This window comes from Miniopterus schreibersii (genome assembly GCF_964146895.1).
Source record: "Miniopterus schreibersii genome assembly, chromosome: 9".
Lineage (NCBI taxonomy): Eukaryota > Metazoa > Chordata > Mammalia > Chiroptera > Miniopteridae > Miniopterus > Miniopterus schreibersii.
In genome coordinates, this window is record NC_138118.1 from 2,778,593 (window position 1) to 2,791,711 (window position 13,119).

A 13,119-nucleotide genomic window follows, 5' to 3' on the forward strand; every position below is an offset into this window, starting at 1 on the left:
TGAGAAGGGGCATCAAGTAAGCAATAGGGCAAAAAGCCCACAGCGGGTCCCCGAGCAGCCCGGGGTATGAAGCCCGGTGTCAGAAGGGTTGAGGGAGGACCTGGGCATGTCTTCCGAGGACTGAGCCACGTGAGTTTCTGGCTGGTTTATTGTGAACATATTTATTTTTTGTTTGTTTTTAAAATATGTTTTTATTGATTTCAGGGAGAGGAAAGGAGAGGGAACAAGAGAGAGAAACATCAATGATGAGAAACATCGATCAGCTGCCCCCTGCACATCCCCTGCTGGAGGCCGAGCCCACAACCCAGGCATGTGCCCCGACCGACCGGGAATCAAACCTTAACCTCCTGGTTCATAGGTGGAGGCTCAACCACTGAGTCACACTGGCCGGGCAGTGTGAACATATTTAAAAAGGGCTGTAAAAGCAGCATGATTCATAGTGGCCAGAAGGTGGAAGCAACCCAGCTGCCCAGGGACAGGTGAAGGGAGAAACAAAATGTGGTCTGTAGACATGTATACATTGTATACACACGGGCAGCCTTAAAAGGAAGGAAATTGTGACGCAGGCTACAATGTGGATGAACCTTGAGGGCCTGACGCTAAGTGAAATAAGCCAGACACAGAGGGACAGATACTGTATCATTCCATTGATATAAAGTATCAGAGTAGCCAAATCCATAGAGAGGAGGGCCACAGAGTGATCAGAGCCCCCAGGTCTGGCTGCTGGAGTCCTTGCAGAGAGACGAGTAAAGCTGACAGGGACCTAGACTACGCCTGGAGTGTGCGAGCCATAAAGGCGGGGGCCGCCCCGGGCATCAGGCAGAGCCTCACCCTGCACCTGGAGCGGGGTTTAAGCCACCCCCACGCCCCGCAAGGTGTGCGTGTGCGCGCGTGGTCCTGAGGTCGGTAACGTCAGGGGCCGCACAGAACCCTGAGGGTCCGCGAGCGCGCGGGCGCGCGGCTGCATCTACAGACCTAAGGCGCATCTGTGGCCGGGCCGAAGGTCCCCACGGGCCCGGCCGGGGCGCGCCTCGGGGGTCCCAGCGCGGCGCCCACGCGGCCGGAGGGATGGGGCGCCGCGGCCTCTCCGATCCCTAACTCACTATCGGGCGCCTCGCTCTTTGCAGACGCTCCCTGCGCCTCCCCCGCTCGCTCGCGGCCGCAGCGGCGCAGGCGCCGGGCCGAGCCGAGCGCAGAGCCGGGAGCGGGCGGCCGCGCTCGGGCCGGGGTCCCGGGGGAGCAGGTGAGCGACCCGCGCCGCGCGCCCCCGGCCCTCGGCGGAGCAGCCGCCCCGCCCTCCCTGCCTGGCAGCACCCGGCTTGCCTCCGCTGGCATCACCCTCCTCCTGCCTGGCATCCCTCCCCCTCCCCCCGCCTGCCTGGCATCCCTTCTCCATGCCTGGCATCCCTCTTCCCCCTTGCTGGCATCTCCGCTCTATCCCTTGCCTGGCACCTTCCCCTCACCTGGCATCCCCCTTCTCTCTGCCTGGAATCTTCCCCCTCCTTTCCTGATATCTCCCCCACTCCTGGTTCTCTCTCTCCCTCCCCCTTTCCCCTGCCTGGCACCCCTGGCCTCAGCCTGGTACCCCTTTCTCCTGCCCCCCCATCTTGCACCTCTTCCAAGACTGGCAGACTTCCATCCGCCCTGCTCCCTGGTACTTCCCCTCCTCATCCCTGCCTGGTACCTTTCCATCCCCCCCTTCCCTTTGCCTGGCACCCTGCTGCCTGGTACCTTCCTCTCCTCCCTCCAGTCTGGCACCCTCCCTCCTCCACCACCGTCTTGCACCTACTCCCCCTCATCACCCGTCACCTCCCCTCTGCCTGGCACTTTCCCATTCAGCTCCTGCCTGGCAACCTTGCTCTCTACCACACACCCCTGCCTGGTACCTCCCCTCCCCCCCTGCCTGGCACCTCCCCTCCTCTCCCCTGCCTGGCACCTCCCCTCCCCGCCCTGCCTGGCACCTCCCCTCCCCCCCTGCCTGGCACCTCCCCTCCTCTCCCCTGCCTGGCACCTCCCCTCCCCGCCCTGCCTGGCACCTCCCCTCCCCCCCCTGCCTGGCACCTCCCCTCCCCCCCCTGCCTGGCACCTCCCCTCCTCCCCCCTGCCTGGCACCTCCCCTCCTTCCCCTGCCTGGACCTTCCCTCCGCCCCTGCCCAGCACCTCCCCTGTCTCCACCTGGTGTCCCCCTGCCTGTACACCTCTCTCCCATCCAGGTGTTTCTCTGTCCCCCACCTTCCTACAGGGCACCTCCCCCAATCTGGCTGGTAACCTCCCCTGTTGGCATTGCCTCCACACGGCCTCCCCGCCCTCCTCACCCTTCCCAGAGTTGGCCCCTGGCCGCCAGCCCCGACACGTGACCCTGGACCCCTACCTATAGCACCGCCCTCTCCTCAGCCCCACCGTCGGCCTGGGGGCTTCAGCGCTGAGCCCGGCCCCCAGCCGGGGCCCACAGGGCGCACCCAGGAGGGCATGCCCACGGGGAGGGGAGAGGGCTGCCTGCCTGCCTGCCACACCTACAGTTCCCTTGGGACGCCCCTGGGGACGACCAGAAGGTTCCCATCCTGGCCTGACAGTCACGTCCTTCACCTCCAGGGGCTGGCTCTCTCCCACACCTGTTACCAAGTCCCTAGAACTTCTGTCCCTGCAGGAGCCTGGGCCCTGCTGGGTCCTCTGCTCTGTCCTGGCTCTGTCCTGTGGGATCCAGTGTCACACACACGGCTCCCACCCATGCTCTTCCGTGTGCCACAGCCCAGGCTGGCTGTCACCTGCCGCCTCAGCCCTGGTCACCTCCTGTCAGGAGCTGGCCCACCAGTGGCCCCCTCAGGTGTCTTCCCGATCTCCTGAGGCCCACTGAACCAGCCTCGGGGCCCAGGGTCTGGCCGCCCTCCCACGGGCCTCTCCTTTCAGATCCCCCTCAGAATGGCGCTTGGAGCTGCAGGCGTGGTGGGCTCTGGGCCCGGGCACCGAGGGGGCACTGGATGACTGCCCTGCTGCAGGACCCTGCCACCTATGACTCCAGGCCTTCAGCACCCACCTGCCGTGGTACAGGTAAGCTCTGCCTTGCCCACACCTGGGAGCAGGAGCCCTGGGGCCCCACTGAGAGTTGCCTGCCTTCGGCCTCCGGTCACACTTCATGGCCCCCTCTGGGCACTTCTGGCCCAGCCAGACCCATGGCACTGGCTCTTCCCAGCCCTCCCACCGCTGGAGCCTCTGTCCATGCCCCACGGACCCCCCCCCACCTCACCTCTTATATCCCTGGATCCTGCCTCTCAGAGCCAGCTGGAGCCAGGGAGGAACAGGCCCGAGGCCATGATTTTGGTTCATGTGAAAATGCTCTGTGGCTGTGGCTCCTTCCACTTCTCCCCACGGACAGACGCCCAGACACACGCCTCCTCTCCCCTGCCCCATGCATGTCTGCACACCCCCTGTGCACACGCACCCCCACATGCACACGCATCCTTCCCCATGTGTGTACACACATACCCCATGTGCACATGCACTTCCCATGTACACACACACTGGGCACACACACGCTTCCCCATATACCCAAACACACACCCCTGTGCACACGTGTGCTCCGTCTGCTGGGGAACCTGCTGACCCCGGTTTAACCGCCTCCAGGAACCTAACCCCAAACGTGCTATGGCAAATGTCTCGAAGCCTTCCAGGACCCCAGCAGGGGGTTGTTGTTAGCAGGGAGGAGGGGGGCAGAGGTGGAAGCCTGTGGTGTGGCCTTGTGGGGAAGCAGCCCTGCACGGCCACTAGGCAGGCCTGAGACTCAGAGGTGCCCAGAGGTGCCCACTGCACATGAACTGGACCCTCCCAAGGCTCCCCGTGGCAGAGTGACAGGATGGCCTGGCTAGTCCCATGTGGGTCCCCCTGGTCCAGAAGGATGCGCTGAGGCACCGGGTGGAAAGGCCACCTGCGTGAGGGCCCCAGTTACCTGTGGGGAGGGACTGGAGCTGGGCTGAAGCCTGCAGTCTGGTCTGTGCTCCTCCTGCCCAGTCCCACCTGGCACTCTGGCTGCCTCACTGGCGGCACCAGGCTGGGTGCTGTGGGACCCAGGCCCAGCAGGAGGAGGTGACTCAGGACATCCCACAGGTGATGGTTCAGCCCTCAGGGCTCTGAGGAGGGACACGTGTGGGGAAGGCCCTGGATGGCAATTCGAGGTGGCCTTTCGGAGAACAGGAGGGCTGGTGGGCCGGTGCCGGGGTCAAGGGCAGGCTGAATGAGGCTGCCTTTCTCAGGTGCTCCTTCCTCAAAGCTGCAGGGAACTCGCCCTCCTGGTGGGGCTGCTCTGAGGGTGGTGGCGGGGGTGGGCGGCCCTGCTCCTCTCTGCCCCCACCCCTGTGGCTGGGCCGTGCAGGCCACTTGGCTGCTGGCTGGCCAGAGGGTGGGGCAGCATTGGGTGGCAGTGAACACAGGCACCTGCTGCTGGTCACCTCGGAAACAAAGGCAGGGAGGGGCAGGAAAGCCAAGGCCCCCAAACAGAGGCCCGTCCACTGCCCCACGGCCTGAGGCAGCTGAGGTGCCAGGAGACACACCAGAGTCAGGTCTCCATCCGTTAAGGCCTCTTATGTTGCCGCTGATTTGGGGTGCCCTAGGCGAAGCCCTGAGGGGCTCCCCAGCAGCAGGCAGGTGACTCCCACTGTCTCCAGCCTGGCCTGAGGGTGGACATTGGGGAGGCCTGAGAAGTCTGGGAGGCTGGGGGGCCTGGTGGTGTGGACAGCCTGCTGACACCTGGTCCCCAGGTGGCCCCGGTCCTGAGGGGGATCTGAAGTTTATCTGGGATTCCCAGGGAGTCAGGAGCCCAATCTGCCCACGTGGTGAAGGTGTGAGGGGTGAGGTTCTAGGGGAAGTTTCTGGCAGTTTTAGAGTCACGTTAACCTAAATTGGCCTTCAGTCAACATAGCAGTGGCGGGCGTGGAGTCGGCCTGGACGCCTGGCGGCTTGGGCACGTGCTCTCACCGGGATGCTGGTGAGCCTGGAGCTAGCGAGCTGGGTCTGTCCAGACCAGGCACACAGCTGGGGCTGTCCTCCCCCTCCTTCCCCGGTGCGTCCTAGTGTGATTACAGTGAAGCTCATTGTCAGGGAGCTGTGGAGTGTTGCAGGTAATGAGCTGGAGGTGTCGCCAGGAGGGGGGGTCACAGGAGGGGGCCTTCAGGTTCGGCTGGATTCTGCTCTCTTGAGTTGTTGCACCAGTGGGGTCAGCCTGCTTCTGGTAGGCGCTCAGCTAAGGGACACTTTGTGGGGCTGTGTCCCCCAGAGTGAGGCCTGTGCCGACCCTCGGGGACCCTACTGGAGGAGAGTTGCTCTCAGCCCAGCCCACCTCTTGATTTGCTGCCCAAGCTGTGAAACCGATTTCTTTGTGACCCAAACCCACAGGAAAAGTTGAGTCTGTCTATGAACACGTCCCCCCTGGTGCCTTGACTGGAATTTGAGAACGTGGCCTCACTCCATGTCAGCTTCTCTCCAGCCGCAGAGCGTTCTGGGCTGGGAGTGGGGACCAGTGCTTGGGAGGGAGGGAGAGGATGCCCCACCTTATTCTAGGTCGTGTTGGAGGTGGTTTGCAGAGACATGTACAGGGAAGAAACTGGGACACTGGGAATACAGGGAGGGGGAAACGTATGGCCAAATGAGCTTAGTGTGTGACACTCAGAGAGGCCCCGGGGCCCCTCCCACCTGCGGAACAAGAGCAGCCACGTGGTTCACGCTGCTCATACGACAGACATCAAACCGCTTGTTCAGAAACACTGCGATTTCTGCCCTGAGACCCCTGTGTGATGACATGAAGGGGACACTGGGTGGCAAAGTTAAGTGATGTCAACAACACCAGGACAGTTTCCTAGGTTGAGGTAAGGACCCACACAAGCTGGGCAGCCACAGAAATACTGCTGATCGTGTTCAATCCAACGATAAAATTTGGAAAAACTGGAGGCATTGCCTGCCTTCAGGAAATCCTCCCTGTTAATATTTACAACAGCGTTTCCGATAAATATCAGGCAGCAGGAAGGCTTGTTTCGAGCCGGGAATTACGTAGCCACATTCCTGGGGTAAGGGTAATATCCTCGCAGGAGAGTCGGGGCCTCCACCCACGCACGTGCCCAACAGGTGAGCTCGGGTGGAGGGAGGGCCCCCCGCACCTGCCTTACCCCCCAGGTCCTGAACCCCCTGAGAAGCAGGCACGGGTGCAGGGGTTTATCAGCGTTACTGTGGGGAAAGCTGGACTGAAGGAAATCTGAGGCCCAGACGCAGACCTGGGTTTGCTCCTGTGGGGCCTGGGAACAGGAGGAGCTGGCAGACTTGCCCTTAAGGGAAAGGCAGGGAGGGCCTCAATTCACCTTCCCCCCACCCAGGAGAGGAACTTGGCCAGTAGGTGTCAGACCCCCACCACTGCATCAGCCAGCGCCCCACCCAAGGGGGAAGAGCGGGGGAGGGAGGGAGAGGCGGCAGAGGATTTTTCCAGAGTCTTCTCTTCAGAAGGATGGAGTAGACGCTTTCTGTGAACACATGAACGCAAGGGCCCGGGGGTCCCCTCTGCAGTGGGGGTGGGGTCGGCCACATTGCTGACAGTCCAGACCTGGGAGTGACCTCTGACCCCACCCCTTCCTTCTCTCTCCTTCGGAACAATCACCTCATTTGTTTATTTGATTTTATTTCCTAGACGCGTCTAAATTCCATCTGCTTATTTCCCGCATCACCACCCTTGTCCATCCACTGTTGTCTTCCACCCGGACCGCGGAGTTAGCCCCCTAACTGGTGCCCCACACTCAGCCTGTCCCCCCCCCCCCGCCCTGCCCCAGCCCACCAGGCACATCCAGAATGCGCCTCCTGCAACACAGACCAGGCCCATTCCGTCCTCCACGTCCTCGTGGCCTTCAAGCGCCTGCCCTCGCTCAGAGCCTTCGCCCATTCTGTTCCCTCTGCCAGCAACACTTTTCCAGCTCCCCTCACCTGCCTAATGATGCTCATTTTTCGAGGCTTGACTTAAATGCCACTCCTTCCAGAGACACTCTCCCTCCTCGATTAGTGTAAAGTCAGCCCCACCTTCTTATGTACCAGAAATTTAAATATTGCATCGTAGAGCTCCTTAACGGCACAGACCACATCCGTCTTCTTCAGCACAGTACAGAAAATGATTTCTTAGCAAATAAATGAGGCAGTCGGGGGAGAAAGGAGGTGGCCCTGACAGCTGATCCTGAAATGAGCCTGCCATCCCTTTATCTGTTGGCCATTCCCTCTCTACACCCCCATGACCCAATGGGGGGGCCTTTCTTGCCTGCCCACCTTGACCTGCTGACACCTGAGAGGCTCCATCCAGGTGCTCTTGTCCCCACCCAGAGGCCCTTCCCCCACAGGACTGGTTCACCCTGTTCTGAAGTTCAGTCCATCCTCGGTTCTTGTGCTGAGGGAGCTGCTCCCTCCCAGGGACCTTGGTCTTGCCGTTCAGAGAATATTTCTGCTCCCATGACATTTGTCCGCCTCTGGACATTTGGAGACAGTCGTCCCACACTCTCTGCATCTGCTCTCGGGAACATCCAGCTCTGGCTGCTTCAGATGTGCCTACCTGGGGGCATGTGCAGGCTGCTTATGACCTCGGTGCCCACTGGGGAGAGCCGGCTGGAGGGGGCAGGGCTGCCAGTGGTGTCAGCCTTTGGATTTATTCAGGCCTCCAGGGTCCCCTCTGCAAGGTGGCACTTAGCGCCCCTTCTATAAGGATCCAGTGGGTGCTGAGTACTGGTGGATGTGCGGTGGATGTCAGGAATGCCCTCCTCAATGCCGGGCTAAGATGCGGTGCTCAGTGCTGCTCCAGCCCCAGGTGTTATCTGTAGACCCCGGACATGACTCTATCAGTGACCAGTGACCCCCTTGGTTCCAGGCCCAACCATTAGCTCATAAAGGCCTGGGGTCAGTGAGGAGCTCCTGGGGCTTCCTCCCACCAGCCAAAATGTGCCTCCTCCCTGGTCCCATACCCGTGAACTCAGGTGCAGTGTCCCTGCCCCATACCCGTGAACTCAGGTGCAGTGTCCCTGTCCCATGCCCGTGAACTCAGGTGCAGTGTCCCTGCCCCATACCCGTGAACTCAGGTGCAGTGTCCCTGTCCCATGCCCGTGAACTCAGGTGCAGTGTCCCTGTCCCATACCCGTGAACTCAGGTGCAGTGTCCCTGTCCCATGCCTATGAACTCAGGTGCGGTCTCCCTGCCCCATACCCGTGAACTCAGGTGCGGTCTCCCTGTCCCATGCCTGTGAACTCAGGTGCAGTGTCCCTGTCCCATACCCGTGAACTCAGGTGCAGTGTCCCTGTCCCATGCCTGTGAACTCAGGTGCAGTGTCCCTGTCCCATACCCGTGAACTCAGGTGCAGTCGTCTTATAAACTCTAGCCCATCTTCCCAGCCAGCAGCTCTCCATCCAGCCTGAATCTGAATATTTAAGAGGCCTCACTTTTTGCCTCTAATAAAGTTTTATTTGGAAGGGAAAATAAAGTGAGCCGGCACGAGGGGCCAGGAGAGAGCCCCATGGTCCCCCTTTCTCTGGGCTGTGAACATATCTGACTGGTTTCAGCGCTGGATCATCAGCAGGGACTCCGGTGGGTGGCTCTGAGGAGCTGCTACAGGAGGAGGGGAGGTTCCTGCGGGTGGCGGCCTGAGTAGACGGGGGAGAAGCTGAGATCTGGCTTTGTCACAAATCCTACCCCCCAGCATCATCTTGCTTTTGTTTTTTCTTGCCTCAGTTTCCCCTCTGAGCCTCTACTTTACCGCCCCTTACCCTCTCTCCCCCTGGCCTCTCCCTTCGGGTGAAAACCCTGTCCTAGAAATCCTTTCAAAAGTTTGCCTGTTCAGTAGACAATAGTTCCACTTGTCAAGACCCCCCCCCACAACTGCCCCTTCCCCACTGCCCACACCTGACTTCCTCAGCAGCACCTGAGACCAGAGCAGCCGCCTGCAGGCGGGAACAGAGCGAATGAAGGACACGGGGTCAGAATAACAGCAGCCAGTGCTGAGGGAGGGCTCCTGGCAAATTTAGGGACTGTTTTTAGAACTTTTCATGGTTTAAGTGATTTATCCTCACTGCAACACTATAAGGTAAATGCCATTATTCTTGTCATCACTTTTAAGATGAGAAACTGAGGCAGAGAAGTTAAATGACCTCCCAATGGTCAGGGCAAGAGTCCCAGCTGGCTCTCTACCACATCCGGCCCTGAGAGCTGTGCCACGACCCACACCCAGGTGGAAGCGGCCAGGCCCTGTACCTCCGGCACTGAGACCCAAGGTCAAGGGCTAATTGTTCGGGTGCTCAAAGCCCAGGCCGCTGATTTACATTAATTCCCGGGCCCCTTGGGGCATTAGAGTTCATGGCCCCTGAAATAGGGAATGGGGAGGAGGGGGAATCGGAGAGCTCTCGGCCCTTCAAAAAGGGGCAGCCCTGCTGCACCTCCATCTGACTTTTCTAAGGTCTTGGTGGGCCTATGCAGCCAGATTTCCCGTTTCGTAAGAGACTCTGGAAATCTGGTTTGTTATGTGAAACCTGCCCATTTTTACAGTGTCTAAGGGTGTTTAAGGCACTGTGTGGGCTAAGCGAGAGCCATCTGCCTTGCCCAGTTTGTAGCATCCACCTTGAACGTCCCTCACGCCATCACCCATCCCCTGTCATGTCTTCCATCCAGCAGGCCCCGGCTTCTCACCCCCAAGAACCTGAGGGCCCCCATGCCTCTGTGGGCCTCAGTTTGAGCAACATTGCATCTAGAGTTGCTGTCACTTTGGGTAGTCTCTCGTCATCAATGAACTACCAACAAAATGTGAAGAGCCTGTCAAAACATGAGGACCCCTCCCAAGTATCGGCCAGGGACCCCATTTTGAGAAGCATCGCTTGTTAATCCACAATGATGTGCTGCTGGTGGCAAGGGCAGGGTGGCTGCTGTGGAGCCCTCCTCTCAGCCTGTCCGTGTTTAAACCCAGGGCCGTGGCCCTACCTTCTACACTAGTTCATTGTCTGGCTCTGTAGTGTCAATCATTGACCTTGTGTCCCTTATTTTTAAAATGGGTATAGTAGTATCCTGCCCTTTCACTGCCTGGGATGTTGAAAGAGCCAGATTATATAATGAATATTGAACTGTTTTGTAGGCTGTGAAGCTCTGTAAAGATGTACATGTTGATTTGGTGTTTGACAGTCTTCCCCAGTATCTTGAGTTTGGCACATACATGTGGGCTGGTTGCAGTGGTATGTGGGTAAATACCCAACAACTGGCTCTTCACAGGCTGGGAAGGGGGGTGGGGATTAAGCTCTGATCTGTATTGTTTGCCAATTCCCGTGGTGTAAATACTTCCACCATGCCTGATTTTAAACTACCACATGACACTCCAGCATGGAACTGGGTATTCCTATGATGGAGTAAATTTACTGCCAGTTGAAGACTAAGCCCAAAGAGGGTAGATTGTCTGGACCCGGAGCTTTGTCCCGTTGCCTGTTCTCTTTCAATATCTTCAGCAAAGACCTGGATGAAGAGAGAAGGTCATGCTTACTGGACTTATGAATGACGCACAGCTGGGAAGGACGGTAAATATATTGGATAATGAAATTGAGATTCAAAAGCTCTCAAGCCAGAATAATGGGCTAAGGCTTACAAGATGATATGAACAGGAGTAAATATAAGTGTCTGTTCTTGAGTCCACAAAGGCACCTCTAAGAATGGGATGGGGAGACATGCTTTGGCGCAGTCGGAGTAGAAAGAGAATTGAGGTTTAACCGACAGTGAGTTCCATACAAGTCCAAGTGGGAAGGATGGTTGCCAAAGAGTGATCCATTAAATAGCAGTGGTGACTTTATTCAGTCCTCTGTGGCCTAAAGAGAATTTTCGCATGTCCTCTCATTACTGTTTTGCTGTTGCCAGTAACCCAGTGAGACATGTGAGATGATGGTATACCCATTTTAAAGATGAAGAGACTGAGGCTCAGACAGGTGGGCCTGACTTCACATTGCTGTCCTCTTGTCCATGGGGGTGACGTAAAGACTCAGACTCGGGTCTTCTGGGCCGGCTCTTCCCTGTCTTGTGCTTAGAGAGCACGAGGCGGAATGGACGGCCGTGGACTGGCCAGCAGGTCACATGTAGACCAGCCTAGAGACAGTGAAGAGCAGTGTTGGGGGTGGATTAGCACCTAGGGCTGCCACAAAATACCGCAGACAGAGGGGGGTGGGACTGAAACAACAGGGATGCATTTCCTCACGGTCTGGAAGCCAGAAGCCTGAGATCGAGGTGTCAGGAGGTCGGTTCCTTCTGGGGGCGGTGAGGAAGGACCTGTGGGGAGGGCCTGTCTCCTTGGCGGGGAGATGGCCATCTTCTCCCATGTCTCCTCACATCATCTTTCCTCTCTTTGTGTCAATCTCTGTGTCCAAATGTCCCCTATTTCATAATGACACCAGTCATGTTGGATTAGAGCCGCCCTAGTGACCTCATCTTAATGTGATGCCCTCTGTAAAGACCACATCTCCAAATAAGGTCACGTTCTGAGGTCCTGTGGGTTAGGACCCCAACAAATTACTTTGGGGGGGAGGGCACAGTTGAGCCCATAGCAGGGGGACAGTGATCACTGCCTTCAGCACTGGAAGGCCTGTCTTATGCAGGAGAGAGATGAGCTCTAGATGGCTGGAACCTCCAGGAGGGGTGACCCTGGGTTACACCTGGCACAGGAAGAACCAAGGCCCCAGGGGATAGTTGGACTCCCTGCCACTGTGGAGTCCCTGGGGCCCCTGGCATCTGGAACACAGGCTCCTCACCTGGCTCTAGCTTTCCCCTCATGGGACTGCATGGAGCCAGAGGGGGCCTCCTTCCTTTCTGTGCCACGGATACTGTGACATTCAGTCAGGTGCCACATGGCAACAAGCCCATGGCTACCAGAAGTCTCGCCAGAAGTCTCAGCAAGGCTACAGCTGCTGGCTTCACCATGAGAGACCTTCTTCACTAGCACGTGCCCAGGGCTCTGGGCTGGGACACGCTGGTCCTTTGCTCCTCTCTACCTCACACTAGAGCTGCGGCCTGCAGATGGGAGCCGGTATAAGCTCCCCGCATCGCCCGCATGTGGAGGCCTCAGCCCCGCTCTGGTCCAGCTGTGTGTCCCCAGGGCTGAAGTTGTGTCTAGTATGTGAATCAGCAGCACTTCTCACAGTACAGTCGCTTAGTAGGTGCTCATTAAACGTGGGAAAGGGAAGGCAGAGGCGGGAAGGGACGGTGCAGGGGGAGGCCCTGCTTTTCCTCCAGGTGCCTGCCTCCATCAGCAGCTCCCAAACCTCGGCTCCCTGAGGCCAACAAGTGGCCTTACAGATTCTTCTTAGATTTAAATCCAGTTGAGTTGCTGTGGTGGCTCCTGAACCCTCTCCCTTTCCTGCCTCTCCTGCAGCCCTTACTGAGTTTCTGGGCTGCAAACGCAGGTCTCCCATGCCAGGTCCAGTCTGCATACTGATGGCCATTCTCTGCTCACGGAAGCTTCTGGTGGTTTGGGTAGAACCCAGACTCCCCAGCAGGCCCCCAGAGCCACCATAATTCACCACTGAATAATCACCTGGCCGACCCCTCCCAGGTACCCTTCGTGGCCTTTGTGACCCCTGCGGCTGCAGGGGTATGGGGGCTCCCTGGTTGCACTGCCCCCCTAGCTGAGGGCTGGTCCACAGCAGGACCACCGGGACCTAGAAGTGAGCACCGTAGTGACAGCCGAGCCTGTGGGGATTAGGGACCCAGCAAGAGCAGGGAGCGCTCATAATTGTTTACTTTGTCCCTGCCCCTGCCACTGTGCCGAATTCTGCACACACGACCTCACCGTGACCCTCCCATCCACCTGTGAGGCAGGTGTGGGGCTGCCTGGCTTGCAAATGGGGAACATGAGGCTTAGACAGGTCAGGTAACTGGTACAAGGTCGTGGTCCTCAGTAGCTGAGCCAGGCATGAACCCACCACTGACTGACTCTGGGACAGTGGTCCTCAGCCCTGAGCAGTCACCCTCCAGGGACAAAGGACAGTGTCTGGAGATACTTTTTGTTTGTCACACTAGAGGGGTGGGGGGGTGATGGTGGAAGTTACTGGCTAGAGACCAGGGATGCCCCTAACATCATATAATGCATGACACAAC

At 58.5% G+C, this 13,119-nt stretch overlaps 1 protein-coding gene across 2 annotated transcripts in view; it reads left to right on the forward strand.

Moving 5' to 3' along the window:
- Positions 1-1,169: 1,169 nt before the first annotated feature.
- The window catches only part of SMARCD3 (SWI/SNF related BAF chromatin remodeling complex subunit D3), a 32,966-nt gene continuing 21,016 nt past the window's right edge, over positions 1,170-13,119 (forward strand). For both annotated transcript variants that reach the window (XM_081147913.1, XM_081147915.1), the window contains exons 1-2: positions 1,170-1,243; positions 2,908-3,048. In XM_081147913.1, the coding sequence (XP_081004039.1) occupies positions 3,010-3,048 (39 nt within the window). In that variant the 5' untranslated portion in view covers positions 1,170-1,243; positions 2,908-3,009. The remainder of the gene's footprint in view (positions 1,244-2,907; positions 3,049-13,119) is intronic.